Here is a 20,998-nt window from a genome sequence, read left to right on the forward strand (position 1 = left end):
AATGTACCCAAAACAAACAAAACACGTAGTAGAATAGCCTCATGTGCGCATACAATAAACACAATTCCCGATATTTTTTAGACAAATTTCGAGTATCCACCGTGAAAAAAAAAATCAACATAAAAAAGTCATCCTTAAAATGATGCAAATAACCACATTTAGCTGTGCGACGTCCTTCGACGTTAAATTTCACCAAAATTTGTAAAATTGTATTTTTGTCTTTTTTTCTCTCTTATTTTATCAATGTTTTTTCTTTCTTTCTTTCACAGTAATATAGCACTCTAATGATAAGGACCGATTGAATTTCTTCAGTCTAATAATTTTAGTACTCGTAACCATATGGACACACTGCCACGTGTACATGTATATTATAAATAGATAGCCGTAGTTTCTCACTTTAATTGCATGTTTTAAATAATGTTTTTTTTTTTAAATACATACATGTCGTTTATGAGACTTCCGGTTTGGACATTCAGCGAGAAGGACGTAATATTCATAGCTGAATTTCAATCGAAATTGTTTTCGTCTTTGGACGAGCCATCCATGGCTTAAGGTGTAAGTGATTACTCTTAGGGACATTTCCTTTGATAATCGAGATTTATTTTCCATATATCTGACATTTTAAAGTGTTTTTGTAACCTCCCTTCACCATGCCTGGTGAAAGGGGGGCGAATAGAACTGTGAAGGAACAGACTGTCCTTGTTGATGTTGGGGACAATAAAAATGTTTCGGCCTTGTCTGTAATAAATAGTGTAGAAGCAGAAATTGGTGAAGGTGTAGTAGAGGCTTGCGTACCTAAAAGCGGAAATGTTTACGAAATAACTCTTAAAGAATTAGAAGCTGTTGATTTGTTGTGTGACACTGGGTTCAAAGTTAACAATGTGAAATTCCAGCCGAACGCTGTATTTTCAAAGCAAAAAATGGTGAGCTTCCTAAATGTGTCATATTACGTGACGGATGACGAAATTACGAAAAAACTAGAAGATTTCGGTGCAGAACTTATATCACCTATTAAACGCCGAATGCATCCTGGTACGTCCATTGCAGATGGTACAAGGTACGTGGTAGTAAGATTCCCTGAATTTCGTCAAAGTCTACCGTACAGTATGAAATTTTCGACAGGTGTAAATTCGCACGAATACATACGAGTATTACATGACAACCAGAAAAGAGTCTGTTCGAAATGTTTCGAATCCGGCCATGTTTATATTAACTGTCCTGATAATATGTGTTATCGTTGCAAAGAGAGTGGTCATTTGGCACGCAGTTGTCCGAAACCACGCTGTGATAAGTGTCACCGGTATCCAGCTAACTGTACCTGTGAATTTGTATGGGATCATGATCGTCCTGATACAGAACCCCAAGATGACGTGAATGCTGAAGACTCTAATGTCGAAAACGATAACGTAACTAATGATGAACAAATGGAAGAAGATGAAGAGGTTAACAATGATGATCGTGATGATGTTGATGATACGCTAAATTTAGATGACCGTGATGAAGTAACAGATGATAAAGAAAATTCCGATGTAAATACTGCCCAAGATGAACTAAACCTAGATGAAAATAATGCACAAGATGAACTTATCCTAGATGAAAATCCTAAAACTGATTCCGGTGATGATGATGAACAAACTGAAGTTATGACAGTACATGAACTTTCAAAAGACAATTTAATTGACAATGAAATAAATATTTTGCATAAAAAAGGGGGTCAAGAAAAGTGAACGAGTCAGTTTCTCATGAGTCAAATGTTGTGGTTGATTCTGATGTTGACAAAAATGCAGAGTCTTCGATTGCCAGTGAGACTGAAATGGAAATAACTGATGAGGAACTGGCTCGTAATATGGGGAAAAAAAGAAGGCGTCGTTTAGTTACTAGCCCCAACCTCACCCCTGAGGATATTAAGAAGATGAAGTCTAATCCTAAGTCCAAACTCCCCCTTAAACAACCAAGTTCAAGTTCATAGGTAACGTGATGGTACCCAAATTGCACCTATTTTGACAGTTTTTTCACCTACGTTTTTTTATGATAAAGACCAAAATTTCCATTCTGTGTTTATTTTGTAGCCGTATCCTTCTTTATTATATAGGTACACCAATTTGATTTTTAATCCATATGGAATCATAGAAAAATTGGTCTAAACTGACCTCCAAACCATCAATGATTCTAAAATGAGGAGTACCCAAATTGCATCCATGCTTAAATTCGTACTGTCAAAATTCTAATAACAGAACTTTTGTTTAATTTCTTCAAATATTTTGAACAATTGGATATTAGTCCAGGCTTACTCTTTCGCTTTTTTTAAATGGATACTTGTAACATATTGTATTTGATCATTTTAAAAAGATGACGTTTTGATGACGTCGCATGGCGACGTTTCAGTACATTTTGCCTTTCAAAGTCAGTAAACACTTCATCTGTTGATGAATACTGTGAACGTTTTGTGCATATCTAAATAGTTTTACCTATGTTGAAAGATGTGCATAGTATCAAATCATAAAAATACGAATTGTTTACGGTCTCTAGGAAATCTTGTAAGATTATTTTTACTATTTTGGCTTAATAGGTGCAATTTGGGTACTCGGTGCAATTTGGGTACCGTTACGTTACACACCTTTATTGTTTATTTTTCTTGTTGATGGTAAATATTGTTAGCATAAATGCTAATGGTCTCAGAGATGTAACAAAGTTTCAGAATTTTACAAAATATTGTACAGAAAATTATTTTGATATTGTTGGTATACAAGAAACCTTTTGGGATGATGGTATTATTCCAAATATTGAAAAATTTTGGGAAGGAAAAATATATTTTTGTAATGGTGTAAACCTGAGACAAGGTGTTGCTTTTTTAGTAAGCAAAAGAGTACAAAATCAAGTGTCGGAAGTACAAAGTTTTGACGGTAGATGTATCCATATTTCCTTTAAACAGGATGATAAAACTATTGATATAATTAATTGCTATGTTCCAAACATAATGCAAGAAAAAATTACGTTTTTTGAGAGACTTACTTCTAAAATGCCGAATTCGGAAAATATTATTTTACTAGGTGATATGAATACATCTCTGTCAAATCTTGATCGTTGTGGTAAAACAGAACACACACAAGATAAAGCATACAAAAAACTCACAAACATTTGTGACATGTCTAACTTGTATGATGTATGGCGAGCGAGAAATCAAAATGCACGAACCTTCTCTTGGCGTCGTATCGTTCAAAATGTCCTAATACAAAGTAGAATTGACCACATTTTCATTCCGAAAGCATATTCACAATTCGTCAAAAACGTGTATTATAAACATAATACATTCAGTGACCACTCTTTTGTTAATCTAAATATAGATTTTACTGAAATTGAGAGAGGCCCAGGGTTATGGATATTTAATAATTTGTTATTACACGACGAGGATTATGTTCAAAAAATTTCACGACTAATTGAAAAAGAAAAAAGCTGTAGACTTTTTGATGATGAGCCGCTTATTTGGTATGATAATTTAAAATTTAAAATTAAACAATTATCAAAATCATATGCGCAAAATAAATCGCGTATTGAAAAGTCAGAATATTTTAAGCTTCAAAATGAATATGAAAAACTATCGTCTATGGCGGTAAATAATGTAAATTTTGATGTAAATAAGTTCGAAGAAATGAAACTAAAACTTAAAACATATGAAGATAAAATTTGTAAAGGTGCAATATTGCGCTCAAAGGCTCAATGGGCTATAGACGGTGATAAAAGTTCTAAATATTTTTTGCAACTTGAAAAATATAAACAAAATAGTAACGCTGTAAAAGAATTAAAAACGACAGAGGGCAAAATTTTAAAAACTACAGATGAAATTTTAGAAGAAGTACATAAATTTTATAAAGAGTTATACTCTAGTACAGTAATAGATAAAGATAAAGCAAAAGAAATTTTGGAATTTATTTCTGAAAAAGTTTCTGATGAAGACAGTGAAAATTTAGAAACCGATTTAACTCTGCATGAAATTAAATCGTCATTATTTGGCATGTCAAAAAATAAATCACCAGGTCCTGATGGACTAACAGTTGAGTTCTTTTGTAAATTTTTTCATTTGTTTGGTGAGATTTTTCTTAAAATTTTTAAAGTTATAGAAGAAGAACATATATTAACAAGATCCATGCGGCATGGTATAATAAACTTAGTTTATAAAAACAAAGGGGATAAAAATTCTTTAAAAAATTTTAGACCGATATCTTTGCTTTGTGTAGACTACAAAATAATTGCTAGAATAATGTCTAATAGATTAAAATTTGTTCTGCCGAAACTAGTGTCTAGTTTTCAAACATGTTGCATATTAGGCCGTGACATTGCAGACACTACATCAAGTATAAGAGATTTAATTGAAATAATTGAAAATGATGATTTAGAAGCCTATCTTATAAAAGTTGATCAGGAAAAAGCTTTTGATAAGGTTGACCATGACTATCTGTTTCTAGTTTTAGAAAAATTTGGTTTTGGCCCTAAATTTATGCAGTGGATTAAAATATTCTATAATAATGTAAACAGCAGTGTAAAATGTAATGGTTTCCTTACAAAGTATGTTAAACTTAATAATTCAATAAAACAAGGGTGTCCAGTTTCTGCTCTCCTCTATGTATTGGTGGCAGAACCATTAGGTCAAGCTATAATTAAAAATAAAAATATCCAGAGTGTAAATATCCCAAAGTCAACTGTAAATGCTAAAATATTTCAACACGCAGATGACACAAATATTTTTACTTCAAATAAAGAATCTGTAAATGAAACTTTCAAAGTTCTAAATTTGTACAGTGAAGCTTCTGGAGCTAAAATTAACAGACAAAAATCTGAAATTATGTGCTTAGGTTCTGGCAATATTACTGATTCAGAGTTACATAAACTAAATATACAAAAATGTGAAAATGTAACAAAAGTTTTAGGCATATATGTTGGAAAAGATAAAGAGTTATGTGAAATTCTAAACTGGAAAGATAAAATAAAAAAGATAAAAACAATTTTATTCTTTTGGAATAAAAGAGATTTAACTTTACCAGGTCGAGCTACAGTTTTAACTTCCCTTATAATGTCGAGGTTATATTATACTGTAACTGTATGTCCATTGCCAGAAAAAGTTAAAAATGAAATCCGTCTAATTGTTATAAAGTTTCTTTGGCAAAATAAATCACATTTAGTAAAATATCAAAGTGTAGTAGGTACAAAACTTGAAGGTGGATTAAATATTCCTGATATTTTTCTAAAAATGCAAGCCTTTAGACTAAAATTTCTTAAAAAATATTTGGATCCTGAATGTCAATCAATCTGGAAAGGTGCGTTTGATTACTTTATTACTAAAATCGATAATATGGATTTAAAACAAGATATTGTGTATACGCATTTAAATTCAAAACAGATTAAACACTTACCACTTTATTATCAAGAAATGATAAACGCATATTATAAAATAAAAGCCGATTTCAAAATCGATTTTCAAGTGCAACATGTATATAATAATCCGCTGTTTTGTAATCCAAATATAACATGCAACGGTAAAATGCTTCTGTTTGAAAAATTCATTCAAACAGGCTTGATACGGATAAAAGACATTTGCTATGAATTTATGCCGGGTTTCTTCACATCAAATTCAATAGATGAAATAATAAAACAAAAATTTCCTGATGAAAAAACAGAACAAATAAAAACAGCTTTCGAAAAAATCATACGATGTATTCCTGAAGAGTGGAAAGAACTATCAAAATCCGAAAATCCTCTGAATGTTGAAAATGCTCCGATTGTTAAAATTTGTTTAGATAATGACAGAGAAATTCATTTTAGAAGTGCTGTGACGAAATTTTTTTACAGCCTTCTTCTGTCAAATTTTTTTGAAACGCCCTCTGCTGAAAAGCATTGGGAGGAGCAGTATCCGCCTCTCAATTTCAAAAGTCTTTATTTGGTTGTCAATCAGAGTTGTTTACCTCCTGATTGTCATTGTTTAAATTATAGGATTGTCCATCGAGCTATTTTTACACTTGAAAAGTTGGTCAAAATAGGTCAGGCAGATACAGGCACATGCAAAGCATGCGGCCAAGGTATAGAGAATCTTGGTCACCTGTTTGTACATTGTCAAAAGATTCAACCACTTCATGATTACCTGAAAGACACATTACACAACATATTTATTAATTACCCACCTGACATGGTTAATTCCATTGATTATGAACAGTTATTTTTACTTGGGTTATTAAAACGTTCACAAGATATTAATACTTATTTTCTAAACTTTTTCCTTAGTGTAGCCCGAGTTTGCATATTCAAAACACGGAATTTAAAAGTTTTTCATGACAAAGAAATAGATGCACTACGTTTTTTCAAATACACAATAAGAAAATACATTGAATACGCATACACGTATTATAAAATGACACAACAAAGACAATTATTCTACAAATATTTTTTACACAAAAACACTTTATTAGATATTCAAAACGACAACATAGTTTTGTTTGTCTAGACAGTTACTTCTATTTGATTGGTTGTTAGAACAATAGATCACATTCCAACGTAAAATTATCGATCGCACTTAGGTGTGTTTGACTTTTGAAAATATTTTGGAGTTGTCTCGCTTTCAATATAGAATTTGTCCACCGTCTATTCATACAGACTTTTTTGAAAAATGAATCGCCATAAAAAAAACAACATATTATGCTGTATATAATTCTTTTAACTTTTAAAACATGTACATCTAGATGTATTTTATTTTTTTACTAATGTAGGAGGATAACTACTAACAACTCTGTATATAGCAAAATTCTCACCAACGAGGAATGTCTCAATGGTGACAGTATGTAAATATGTAATAAAAATTTTATTAATGATAAAAAAAAAAAAAAAAAAAAAAAAGTGATCCAGCTACCTGGAGACCGGAGTCGGTGAACGGTGTGAGGGCAGGAGTCCTGCTTTCAGGTGTTCTATGTTGAGCGGGCGTCCGCACTAAGATCGGTATCAATATGGGCACACCGAGGGAGCTCAGTGTGACCAGGTTGTCTAAGGAGGGACGTACAGGCCAAGGGCGGAAACGCAGCAGGCAAAAGTCCCCGTGTCGATCAGTAGTGGGATCGCGCCTGTGAATAGGCATCTGTCAGCAGCCTGTCCAATATAATTGGACTCGGCTCTTTTTTTTTGTTCTCTTTTCTTTTGGAGGAGGGGGGGGGGGGGCTCCGAAAATTGTAGTTTTATGTCAAAGAACTCTATAATCACCAGGAAATGATAGGTCTCTCTCTATGCAAACAATACTATTTGCATCACTTCAATGTCGCTGAACAGGTATAGAGGAATCATTATTTTTCTTTGTCTTTTCTGTAAATGTCTAATTCAATTCACCTGTCAGCTCCGGTCACAAGTCTGGAAATCGTCAGTTCTTGTCTTTGTTTCAAGTTGGGCTTCTTTTTCCTGCACTTGAAAAAAAAAAAATTGGTGCTGATCACAGATTTATGTATTTTCTGTGAAAGAGGAAGGACCAATGTCTACTGTATTTATTTCACAGCAGGATCATTTTCAAAAGAAAAAGTCTCTTATTCTTAATGTACCCAAAACAAACAAAACACGTAGTAGAATAGCCTCATGTGCGCATACAATAAACACAATTCCCGATATTTTTTAGACAAATTTCGAGTATCCACCGTGAAAAAAAAAATCAACATAAAAAAGTCATCCTTAAAATGATGCAAATAACCACATTTAGCTGTGCGACGTCCTTCGACGTTAAATTTCACCAAAATTTGTAAAATTGTATTTTTGTCTTTTTTTCTCTCTTATTTTATCAATGTTTTTTCTTTCTTTCTTTCACAGTAATATAGCACTCTAATGATAAGGACCGATTGAATTTCTTCAGTCTAATAATTTTAGTACTCGTAACCATATGGACACACTGCCACGTGTACATGTATATTATAAATAGATAGCCGTAGTTTCTCACTTTAATTGCATGTTTTAAATAATGTTTTTTTTTTTAAATACATACATGTCGTTTATGAGACTTCCGGTTTGGACATTCAGCGAGAAGGACGTAATATTCATAGCTGAATTTCAATCGAAATTGTTTTCGTCTTTGGACGAGCCATCCATGGCTTAAGGTGTAAGTGATTACTCTTAGGGACATTTCCTTTGATAATCGAGATTTATTTTCCATATATCTGACATTTTAAAGTGTTTTTGTAACCTCCCTTCACCATGCCTGGTGAAAGGGGGGCGAATAGAACTGTGAAGGAACAGACTGTCCTTGTTGATGTTGGGGACAATAAAAATGTTTCGGCCTTGTCTGTAATAAATAGTGTAGAAGCAGAAATTGGTGAAGGTGTAGTAGAGGCTTGCGTACCTAAAAGCGGAAATGTTTACGAAATAACTCTTAAAGAATTAGAAGCTGTTGATTTGTTGTGTGACACTGGGTTCAAAGTTAACAATGTGAAATTCCAGCCGAACGCTGTATTTTCAAAGCAAAAAATGGTGAGCTTCCTAAATGTGTCATATTACGTGACGGATGACGAAATTACGAAAAAACTAGAAGATTTCGGTGCAGAACTTATATCACCTATTAAACGCCGAATGCATCCTGGTACGTCCATTGCAGATGGTACAAGGTACGTGGTAGTAAGATTCCCTGAATTTCGTCAAAGTCTACCGTACAGTATGAAATTTTCGACAGGTGTAAATTCGCACGAATACATACGAGTATTACATGACAACCAGAAAAGAGTCTGTTCGAAATGTTTCGAATCCGGCCATGTTTATATTAACTGTCCTGATAATATGTGTTATCGTTGCAAAGAGAGTGGTCATTTGGCACGCAGTTGTCCGAAACCACGCTGTGATAAGTGTCACCGGTATCCAGCTAACTGTACCTGTGAATTTGTATGGGATCATGATCGTCCTGATACAGAACCCCAAGATGACGTGAATGCTGAAGACTCTAATGTCGAAAACGATAACGTAACTAATGATGAACAAATGGAAGAAGATGAAGAGGTTAACAATGATGATCGTGATGATGTTGATGATACGCTAAATTTAGATGACCGTGATGAAGTAACAGATGATAAAGAAAATTCCGATGTAAATACTGCCCAAGATGAACTAAACCTAGATGAAAATAATGCACAAGATGAACTTATCCTAGATGAAAATCCTAAAACTGATTCCGGTGATGATGATGAACAAACTGAAGTTATGACAGTACATGAACTTTCAAAAGACAATTTAATTGACAATGAAATAAATATTTTGCATAAAAAAGGGGGTCAAGAAAAGTGAACGAGTCAGTTTCTCATGAGTCAAATGTTGTGGTTGATTCTGATGTTGACAAAAATGCAGAGTCTTCGATTGCCAGTGAGACTGAAATGGAAATAACTGATGAGGAACTGGCTCGTAATATGGGGAAAAAAAGAAGGCGTCGTTTAGTTACTAGCCCCAACCTCACCCCTGAGGATATTAAGAAGATGAAGTCTAATCCTAAGTCCAAACTCCCCCTTAAACAACCAAGTTCAAGTTCATAGGTAACGTGATGGTACCCAAATTGCACCTATTTTGACAGTTTTTTCACCTACGTTTTTTTATGATAAAGACCAAAATTTCCATTCTGTGTTTATTTTGTAGCCGTATCCTTCTTTATTATATAGGTACACCAATTTGATTTTTAATCCATATGGAATCATAGAAAAATTGGTCTAAACTGACCTCCAAACCATCAATGATTCTAAAATGAGGAGTACCCAAATTGCATCCATGCTTAAATTCGTACTGTCAAAATTCTAATAACAGAACTTTTGTTTAATTTCTTCAAATATTTTGAACAATTGGATATTAGTCCAGGCTTACTCTTTCGCTTTTTTTAAATGGATACTTGTAACATATTGTATTTGATCATTTTAAAAAGATGACGTTTTGATGACGTCGCATGGCGACGTTTCAGTACATTTTGCCTTTCAAAGTCAGTAAACACTTCATCTGTTGATGAATACTGTGAACGTTTTGTGCATATCTAAATAGTTTTACCTATGTTGAAAGATGTGCATAGTATCAAATCATAAAAATACGAATTGTTTACGGTCTCTAGGAAATCTTGTAAGATTATTTTTACTATTTTGGCTTAATAGGTGCAATTTGGGTACTCGGTGCAATTTGGGTACCGTTACGTTACACACCTTTATTGTTTATTTTTCTTGTTGATGGTAAATATTGTTAGCATAAATGCTAATGGTCTCAGAGATGTAACAAAGTTTCAGAATTTTACAAAATATTGTACAGAAAATTATTTTGATATTGTTGGTATACAAGAAACCTTTTGGGATGATGGTATTATTCCAAATATTGAAAAATTTTGGGAAGGAAAAATATATTTTTGTAATGGTGTAAACCTGAGACAAGGTGTTGCTTTTTTAGTAAGCAAAAGAGTACAAAATCAAGTGTCGGAAGTACAAAGTTTTGACGGTAGATGTATCCATATTTCCTTTAAACAGGATGATAAAACTATTGATATAATTAATTGCTATGTTCCAAACATAATGCAAGAAAAAATTACGTTTTTTGAGAGACTTACTTCTAAAATGCCGAATTCGGAAAATATTATTTTACTAGGTGATATGAATACATCTCTGTCAAATCTTGATCGTTGTGGTAAAACAGAACACACACAAGATAAAGCATACAAAAAACTCACAAACATTTGTGACATGTCTAACTTGTATGATGTATGGCGAGCGAGAAATCAAAATGCACGAACCTTCTCTTGGCGTCGTATCGTTCAAAATGTCCTAATACAAAGTAGAATTGACCACATTTTCATTCCGAAAGCATATTCACAATTCGTCAAAAACGTGTATTATAAACATAATACATTCAGTGACCACTCTTTTGTTAATCTAAATATAGATTTTACTGAAATTGAGAGAGGCCCAGGGTTATGGATATTTAATAATTTGTTATTACACGACGAGGATTATGTTCAAAAAATTTCACGACTAATTGAAAAAGAAAAAAGCTGTAGACTTTTTGATGATGAGCCGCTTATTTGGTATGATAATTTAAAATTTAAAATTAAACAATTATCAAAATCATATGCGCAAAATAAATCGCGTATTGAAAAGTCAGAATATTTTAAGCTTCAAAATGAATATGAAAAACTATCGTCTATGGCGGTAAATAATGTAAATTTTGATGTAAATAAGTTCGAAGAAATGAAACTAAAACTTAAAACATATGAAGATAAAATTTGTAAAGGTGCAATATTGCGCTCAAAGGCTCAATGGGCTATAGACGGTGATAAAAGTTCTAAATATTTTTTGCAACTTGAAAAATATAAACAAAATAGTAACGCTGTAAAAGAATTAAAAACGACAGAGGGCAAAATTTTAAAAACTACAGATGAAATTTTAGAAGAAGTACATAAATTTTATAAAGAGTTATACTCTAGTACAGTAATAGATAAAGATAAAGCAAAAGAAATTTTGGAATTTATTTCTGAAAAAGTTTCTGATGAAGACAGTGAAAATTTAGAAACCGATTTAACTCTGCATGAAATTAAATCGTCATTATTTGGCATGTCAAAAAATAAATCACCAGGTCCTGATGGACTAACAGTTGAGTTCTTTTGTAAATTTTTTCATTTGTTTGGTGAGATTTTTCTTAAAATTTTTAAAGTTATAGAAGAAGAACATATATTAACAAGATCCATGCGGCATGGTATAATAAACTTAGTTTATAAAAACAAAGGGGATAAAAATTCTTTAAAAAATTTTAGACCGATATCTTTGCTTTGTGTAGACTACAAAATAATTGCTAGAATAATGTCTAATAGATTAAAATTTGTTCTGCCGAAACTAGTGTCTAGTTTTCAAACATGTTGCATATTAGGCCGTGACATTGCAGACACTACATCAAGTATAAGAGATTTAATTGAAATAATTGAAAATGATGATTTAGAAGCCTATCTTATAAAAGTTGATCAGGAAAAAGCTTTTGATAAGGTTGACCATGACTATCTGTTTCTAGTTTTAGAAAAATTTGGTTTTGGCCCTAAATTTATGCAGTGGATTAAAATATTCTATAATAATGTAAACAGCAGTGTAAAATGTAATGGTTTCCTTACAAAGTATGTTAAACTTAATAATTCAATAAAACAAGGGTGTCCAGTTTCTGCTCTCCTCTATGTATTGGTGGCAGAACCATTAGGTCAAGCTATAATTAAAAATAAAAATATCCAGAGTGTAAATATCCCAAAGTCAACTGTAAATGCTAAAATATTTCAACACGCAGATGACACAAATATTTTTACTTCAAATAAAGAATCTGTAAATGAAACTTTCAAAGTTCTAAATTTGTACAGTGAAGCTTCTGGAGCTAAAATTAACAGACAAAAATCTGAAATTATGTGCTTAGGTTCTGGCAATATTACTGATTCAGAGTTACATAAACTAAATATACAAAAATGTGAAAATGTAACAAAAGTTTTAGGCATATATGTTGGAAAAGATAAAGAGTTATGTGAAATTCTAAACTGGAAAGATAAAATAAAAAAGATAAAAACAATTTTATTCTTTTGGAATAAAAGAGATTTAACTTTACCAGGTCGAGCTACAGTTTTAACTTCCCTTATAATGTCGAGGTTATATTATACTGTAACTGTATGTCCATTGCCAGAAAAAGTTAAAAATGAAATCCGTCTAATTGTTATAAAGTTTCTTTGGCAAAATAAATCACATTTAGTAAAATATCAAAGTGTAGTAGGTACAAAACTTGAAGGTGGATTAAATATTCCTGATATTTTTCTAAAAATGCAAGCCTTTAGACTAAAATTTCTTAAAAAATATTTGGATCCTGAATGTCAATCAATCTGGAAAGGTGCGTTTGATTACTTTATTACTAAAATCGATAATATGGATTTAAAACAAGATATTGTGTATACGCATTTAAATTCAAAACAGATTAAACACTTACCACTTTATTATCAAGAAATGATAAACGCATATTATAAAATAAAAGCCGATTTCAAAATCGATTTTCAAGTGCAACATGTATATAATAATCCGCTGTTTTGTAATCCAAATATAACATGCAACGGTAAAATGCTTCTGTTTGAAAAATTCATTCAAACAGGCTTGATACGGATAAAAGACATTTGCTATGAATTTATGCCGGGTTTCTTCACATCAAATTCAATAGATGAAATAATAAAACAAAAATTTCCTGATGAAAAAACAGAACAAATAAAAACAGCTTTCGAAAAAATCATACGATGTATTCCTGAAGAGTGGAAAGAACTATCAAAATCCGAAAATCCTCTGAATGTTGAAAATGCTCCGATTGTTAAAATTTGTTTAGATAATGACAGAGAAATTCATTTTAGAAGTGCTGTGACGAAATTTTTTTACAGCCTTCTTCTGTCAAATTTTTTTGAAACGCCCTCTGCTGAAAAGCATTGGGAGGAGCAGTATCCGCCTCTCAATTTCAAAAGTCTTTATTTGGTTGTCAATCAGAGTTGTTTACCTCCTGATTGTCATTGTTTAAATTATAGGATTGTCCATCGAGCTATTTTTACACTTGAAAAGTTGGTCAAAATAGGTCAGGCAGATACAGGCACATGCAAAGCATGCGGCCAAGGTATAGAGAATCTTGGTCACCTGTTTGTACATTGTCAAAAGATTCAACCACTTCATGATTACCTGAAAGACACATTACACAACATATTTATTAATTACCCACCTGACATGGTTAATTCCATTGATTATGAACAGTTATTTTTACTTGGGTTATTAAAACGTTCACAAGATATTAATACTTATTTTCTAAACTTTTTCCTTAGTGTAGCCCGAGTTTGCATATTCAAAACACGGAATTTAAAAGTTTTTCATGACAAAGAAATAGATGCACTACGTTTTTTCAAATACACAATAAGAAAATACATTGAATACGCATACACGTATTATAAAATGACACAACAAAGACAATTATTCTACAAATATTTTTTACACAAAAACACTTTATTAGATATTCAAAACGACAACATAGTTTTGTTTGTCTAGACAGTTACTTCTATTTGATTGGTTGTTAGAACAATAGATCACATTCCAACGTAAAATTATCGATCGCACTTAGGTGTGTTTGACTTTTGAAAATATTTTGGAGTTGTCTCGCTTTCAATATAGAATTTGTCCACCGTCTATTCATACAGACTTTTTTGAAAAATGAATCGCCATAAAAAAAACAACATATTATGCTGTATATAATTCTTTTAACTTTTAAAACATGTACATCTAGATGTATTTTATTTTTTTACTAATGTAGGAGGATAACTACTAACAACTCTGTATATAGCAAAATTCTCACCAACGAGGAATGTCTCAATGGTGACAGTATGTAAATATGTAATAAAAATTTTATTAATGATAAAAAAAAAAAAAAAAAAAAAAAAGTGATCCAGCTACCTGGAGACCGGAGTCGGTGAACGGTGTGAGGGCAGGAGTCCTGCTTTCAGGTGTTCTATGTTGAGCGGGCGTCCGCACTAAGATCGGTATCAATATGGGCACACCGAGGGAGCTCAGTGTGACCAGGTTGTCTAAGGAGGGACGTACAGGCCAAGGGCGGAAACGCAGCAGGCAAAAGTCCCCGTGTCGATCAGTAGTGGGATCGCGCCTGTGAATAGGCATCTGTCAGCAGCCTGTCTAATATAATTGGACTCGGCTCTTTTTTTTTGTTCTCTTTTCTTTTGGAGGAGGGGGAGGGGGGGGGGGGGCTCCGAAAATTGTAGTTTTATGTCAAAGAACTCTATAATCACCAGGAAATGATAGGTCTCTCTCTATGCAAACAATACTATTTGCATCACTTCAATGTCGCTGAACAGGTATAGAGGAATCATTATTTTTCTTTGTCTTTTCTGTAAATGTCTAATTCAATTCACCTGTCAACTCCGGTCACAAGTCTGGAAATCGTCAGTTCTTGTCTTTGTTTCAAGTTGGGCTTCTTTTTCCTGCACTTGAAAAAAAAAAAAAAATTGGTGCTGATCACAGATTTATGTATTTTCTGTGAAAGAGGAAGGACCAATGTCTACTGTATTTATTTCACAGCAGGATCATTTTCAAAAGAAAAAGTCTCTTATTCTTAATGTACCCAAAACAAACAAAACACGTAGTAGAATAGCCTCATGTGCGCATACAATAAACACAATTCCCGATATTTTTTAGACAAATTTCGAGTATCCACCGTGAAAAAAAAAATCAACATAAAAAAGTCATCCTTAAAATGATGCAAATAACCACATTTAGCTGTGCGACGTCCTTCGACGTTAAATTTCACCAAAATTTGTAAAATTGTATTTTTGTCTTTTTTTCTCTCTTATTTTATCAATGTTTTTTCTTTCTTTCTTTCACAGTAATATAGCACTCTAATGATAAGGACCGATTGAATTTCTTCAGTCTAATAATTTTAGTACTCGTAACCATATGGACACACTGCCACGTGTACATGTATATTATAAATAGATAGCCGTAGTTTCTCACTTTAATTGCATGTTTTAAATAATGTTTTTTTTTTAAATACATACATGTCGTTTATGCAAATATGGTTTATGTATCGGTACCTAACATGATCATGTATAAATAGTGAAAATTTCCACATGTTTATCGGTTGGGAGTTGTGGCGTGCTCCTGTGATCCAGCTACCTGGAGACCGGAGTCGGTGAACGGTGTGAGGGCAGGAGTCCTGCTTTCAGGTGTTCTATGTTGAGCGGGCGTCCGCACTAAGATCGGTATCAATATGGGCACACCGAGGGAGCTCAGTGTGACCAGGTTGTCTAAGGAGGGACGTACAGGCCAAGGGCGGAAACGCAGCAGGCAAAAGTCCCCGTGTCGATCAGTAGTGGGATCGCGCCTGTGAATAGGCATCTGTCAGCAGCCTGTCTAATATAATTGGACTCGGCTCTTTTTTTTTGTTCTCTTTTCTTTTGGAGGAGGGGGAGGGGGGGGGGGCTCCGAAAATTGTAGTTTTATGTCAAAGAACTCTATAATCACCAGGAAATGATAGGTCTCTCTCTATGCAAACAATACTATTTGCATCACTTCAATGTCGCTGAACAGGTATAGAGGAATCATTATTTTTCTTTGTCTTTTCTGTAAATGTCTAATTCAATTCACCTGTCAACTCCGGTCACAAGTCTGGAAATCGTCAGTTCTTGTCTTTGTTTCAAGTTGGGCTTCTTTTTCCTGCACTTGAAAAAAAAAAAAAAATTGGTGCTGATCACAGATTTATGTATTTTCTGTGAAAGAGGAAGGACCAATGTCTACTGTATTTATTTCACAGCAGGATCATTTTCAAAAGAAAAAGTCTCTTATTCTTAATGTACCCAAAACAAACAAAACACGTAGTAGAATAGCCTCATGTGCGCATACAATAAACACAATTCCCGATATTTTTTAGACAAATTTCGAGTATCCACCGTGAAAAAAAAAATCAACATAAAAAAGTCATCCTTAAAATGATGCAAATAACCACATTTAGCTGTGCGACGTCCTTCGACGTTAAATTTCACCAAAATTTGTAAAATTGTATTTTTGTCTTTTTTTCTCTCTTATTTTATCAATGTTTTTTCTTTCTTTCTTTCACAGTAATATAGCACTCTAATGATAAGGACCGATTGAATTTCTTCAGTCTAATAATTTTAGTACTCGTAACCATATGGACACACTGCCACGTGTACATGTATATTATAAATAGATAGCCGTAGTTTCTCACTTTAATTGCATGTTTTAAATAATGTTTTTTTTTTAAATACATACATGTCGTTTATGCAAATATGGTTTATGTATCGGTACCTAACATGATCATGTATAAATAGTGAAAATTTCCACATGTTTATCGGTTGGGAGTTGTGGCGTGCTCCTGTGATCCAGCTACCTGGAGACCGGAGTCGGTGAACGGTGTGAGGGCAGGAGTCCTGCTTTCAGGTGTTCTATGTTGAGCGGGCGTCCGCACTAAGATCGGTATCAATATGGGCACACCGAGGGAGCTCAGTGTGACCAGGTTGTCTAAGGAGGGACGTACAGGCCAAGGGCGGAAACGCAGCAGGCAAAAGTCCCCGTGTCGATCAGTAGTGGGATCGCGCCTGTGAATAGGCATCTGTCAGCAGCCTGTCTAATATAATTGGACTCGGCTCTTTTTTTTTGTTCTCTTTTCTTTTGGAGGAGGGGGAGGGGGGGGGGGGGCTCCGAAAATTGTAGTTTTATGTCAAAGAACTCTATAATCACCAGGAAATGATAGGTCTCTCTCTATGCAAACAATACTATTTGCATCACTTCAATGTCGCTGAACAGGTATAGAGGAATCATTATTTTTCTTTGTCTTTTCTGTAAATGTCTAATTCAATTCACCTGTCAACTCCGGTCACAAGTCTGGAAATCGTCAGTTCTTGTCTTTGTTTCAAGTTGGGCTTCTTTTTCCTGCACTTGAAAAAAAAAAAAAAATTGGTGCTGATCACAGATTTATGTATTTTCTGTGAAAGAGGAAGGACCAATGTCTACTGTATTTATTTCACAGCAGGATCATTTTCAAAAGAAAAAGTCTCTTATTCTTAATGTACCCAAAACAAACAAAACACGTAGTAGAATAGCCTCATGTGCGCATACAATAAACACAATTCCCGATATTTTTTAGACAAATTTCGAGTATCCACCGTGAAAAAAAAAATCAACATAAAAAAGTCATCCTTAAAATGATGCAAATAACCACATTTAGCTGTGCGACGTCCTTCGACGTTAAATTTCACCAAAATTTGTAAAATTGTATTTTTGTCTTTTTTTCTCTCTTATTTTATCAATGTTTTTTCTTTCTTTCTTTCACAGTAATATAGCACTCTAATGATAAGGACCGATTGAATTTCTTCAGTCTAATAATTTTAGTACTCGTAACCATATGGACACACTGCCACGTGTACATGTATATTATAAATAGATAGCCGTAGTTTCTCACTTTAATTGCATGTTTTAAATAATGTTTTTTTTTTAAATACATACATGTCGTTTATGCAAATATGGTTTATGTATCGGTACCTAACATGATCATGTATAAATAGTGAAAATTTCCACATGTTTATCGGTTGGGAGTTGTGGCGTGCTCCTGTGATCCAGCTACCTGGAGACCGGAGTCGGTGAACGGTGTGAGGGCAGGAGTCCTGCTTTCAGGTGTTCTATGTTGAGCGGGCGTCCGCACTAAGATCGGTATCAATATGGGCACACCGAGGGAGCTCAGTGTGACCAGGTTGTCTAAGGAGGGACGTACAGGCCAAGGGCGGAAACGCAGCAGGCAAAAGTCCCCGTGTCGATCAGTAGTGGGATCGCGCCTGTGAATAGGCATCTGTCAGCAGCCTGTCTAATATAATTGGACTCGGCTCTTTTTTTTTGTTCTCTTTTCTTTTGGAGGAGGGGGAGGGGGGGGGGGGCTCCGAAAATTGTAGTTTTATGTCAAAGAACTCTATAATCACCAGGAAATGATAGGTCTCTCTCTATGCAAACAATACTATTTGCATCACTTCAATGTCGCTGAACAGGTATAGAGGAATCATTATTTTTCTTTGTCTTTTCTGTAAATGTCTAATTCAATTCACCTGTCAACTCCGGTCACAAGTCTGGAAATCGTCAGTTCTTGTCTTTGTTTCAAGTTGGGCTTCTTTTTCCTGCACTTGAAAAAAAAAAAAAATTGGTGCTGATCACAGATTTATGTATTTTCTGTGAAAGAGGAAGGACCAATGTCTACTGTATTTATTTCACAGCAGGATCATTTTCAAAAGAAAAAGTCTCTTATTCTTAATGTACCCAAAACAAACAAAACACGTAGTAGAATAGCCTCATGTGCGCATACAATAAACACAATTCCCGATATTTTTTAGACAAATTTCGAGTATCCACCGTGAAAAAAAAAATCAACATAAAAAAGTCATCCTTAAAATGATGCAAATAACCACATTTAGCTGTGCGACGTCCTTCGACGTTAAATTTCACCAAAATTTGTAAAATTGTATTTTTGTCTTTTTTTCTCTCTTATTTTATCAATGTTTTTTCTTTCTTTCTTTCACAGTAATATAGCACTCTAATGATAAGGACCGATTGAATTTCTTCAGTCTAATAATTTTAGTACTCGTAACCATATGGACACACTGCCACGTGTACATGTATATTATAAATAGATAGCCGTAGTTTCTCACTTTAATTGCATGTTTTAAATAATGTTTTTTTTTTAAATACATACATGTCGTTTATGCAAATATGGTTTATGTATCGGTACCTAACATGATCATGTATAAATAGTGAAAATTTCCACATGTTTATCGGTTGGGAGTTGTGGCGTGCTCCTGTGATCCAGCTACCTGGAGACCGGAGTCGGTGAACGGTGTGAGGGCAGGAGTCCTGCTTTCAGGTGTTCTATGTTGAGCGGGCGTCCGCACTAAGATCGGTATCAATATGGGCACACCGAGGGAGCTCAGTGTGACCAGGTTGTCTAAGGAGGGACGTACAGGCCAAGGGCGGAAACGCAGCAGGCAAAAGTCCCCGTGTCGATCAGTAGTGGGATCGCGCCTGTGAATAGGCATCTGTCAGCAGCCTGTCTAATATAATTGGACTCGGCTCTTTTTTTTTGTTCTCTTTTCTTTTGGAGGAGGGGGAGGGGGGGGGGGGCTCCGAAAATTGTAGTTTTATGTCAAAGAACTCTATAATCACCAGGAAATGATAGGTCTCTCTCTATGCAAACAATACTATTTGCATCACTTCAATGTCGCTGAACAGGTATAGAGGAATCATTATTTTTCTTTGTCTTTTCTGTAAATGTCTAATTCAATTCACCTGTCAACTCCGGTCACAAGTCTGGAAATCGTCAGTTCTTGTCTTTGTTTCAAGTTGGGCTTCTTTTTCCTGCACTTGAAAAAAAAAAAAAATTGGTGCTGATCACAGATTTATGTATTTTCTGTGAAAGAGGAAGGACCAATGTCTACTGTATTTATTTCACAGCAGGATCATTTTCAAAAGAAAAAGTCTCTTATTCTTAATGTACCCAAAACAAACAAAACACGTAGTAGAATAGCCTCATGTGCGCATACAATAAACACAATTCCCGATATTTTTTAGACAAATTTCGAGTATCCACCGTGAAAAAAAAAATCAACATAAAAAAGTCATCCTTAAAATGATGCAAATAACCACATTTAGCTGTGCGACGTCCTTCGACGTTAAATTTCACCAAAATTTGTAAAATTGTATTTTTGTCTTTTTTTCTCTCTTATTTTATCAATGTTTTTTCTTTCTTTCTTTCACAGTAATATAGCACTCTAATGATAAGGACCGATTGAATTTCTTCAGTCTAATAATTTTAGTACTCGTAACCATATGGACACACTGCCACGTGTACATGTATATTATAAATAGATAGCCGTAGTTTCTCACTTTAATTGCATGTTTTAAATAATGTTTTTTTTTTAAATACATACATGTCGTTTATGCAAATATGGTTTATGTATCGGTACCTAACATGATCATGTATAAATAGTGAAAATTTCCACATGTTTATCGGTTGGGAGTTGTGGCGTGCTCCTGTGATCCAGCTACCTGGAGACCGGAGTCGGTGAACGGTGTGAGGGCAGGAGTCCTGCTTTCAGGTGTTCTATGTTGAGCGGGCGTCCGCACTAAGATCGGTATCAATATGGGCACACCGAGGGAGCTCAGTGTGACCAGGTTGTCTAAGGAGGGACGTACAGGCCAAGGGCGGAAACGCAGCAGGCAAAAGTCCCCGTGTCGATCAGTAGTGGGATCGCGCCTGTGAATAGGCATCTGTCAGCAGCCTGTCTAATATAATTGGACTCGGCTCTTTTTTTTTGTTCTCTTTTCTTTTGGAGGAGGGGGAGGGGGGGGGGGCTCCGAAAATTGTAGTTTTATGTCAAAGAACTCTATAATCACCAGGAAATGATAGGTCTCTCTCTATGCAAACAATA

At 34.2% G+C, this 20,998-nt stretch overlaps 2 protein-coding genes across 2 annotated transcripts; both read left to right on the top strand.

The window, feature by feature from the left end:
• Positions 1-650: 650 nt before the first annotated feature.
• LOC139515483 (uncharacterized) lies at positions 651-1,727 on the top strand. Its single transcript, XM_071305057.1, has one exon. The coding sequence runs from the start codon at positions 651-653 to the stop codon at positions 1,725-1,727; it is 1,077 nt and encodes a 358-aa protein (XP_071161158.1).
• Positions 1,728-8,211: 6,484 nt separating this feature from the next.
• On the top strand, positions 8,212-9,288 carry LOC139515484 (uncharacterized). Its single transcript, XM_071305058.1, has one exon. It carries the CDS (start codon positions 8,212-8,214, stop codon positions 9,286-9,288), a length of 1,077 nt encoding a protein of 358 aa, XP_071161159.1.
• Positions 9,289-20,998: the final 11,710 nt, after the last annotated feature.

This window comes from Mytilus edulis, chromosome 3 (genome assembly GCF_963676685.1).
Source record: "Mytilus edulis chromosome 3, xbMytEdul2.2, whole genome shotgun sequence".
NCBI classification, from domain to species: Eukaryota; Metazoa; Mollusca; class Bivalvia; order Mytilida; family Mytilidae; genus Mytilus; species Mytilus edulis.

Excerpts from the sequence above, each read along its gene's own strand:
- LOC139515483 (XM_071305057.1), top strand. The coding sequence starts at position 651 with ATGCCTGGTGAAAGGGGGGCGAATAGAACTGTGAAGGAACAGACTGTC.
- LOC139515484 (XM_071305058.1), top strand. The coding sequence starts at position 8,212 with ATGCCTGGTGAAAGGGGGGCGAATAGAACTGTGAAGGAACAGACTGTC.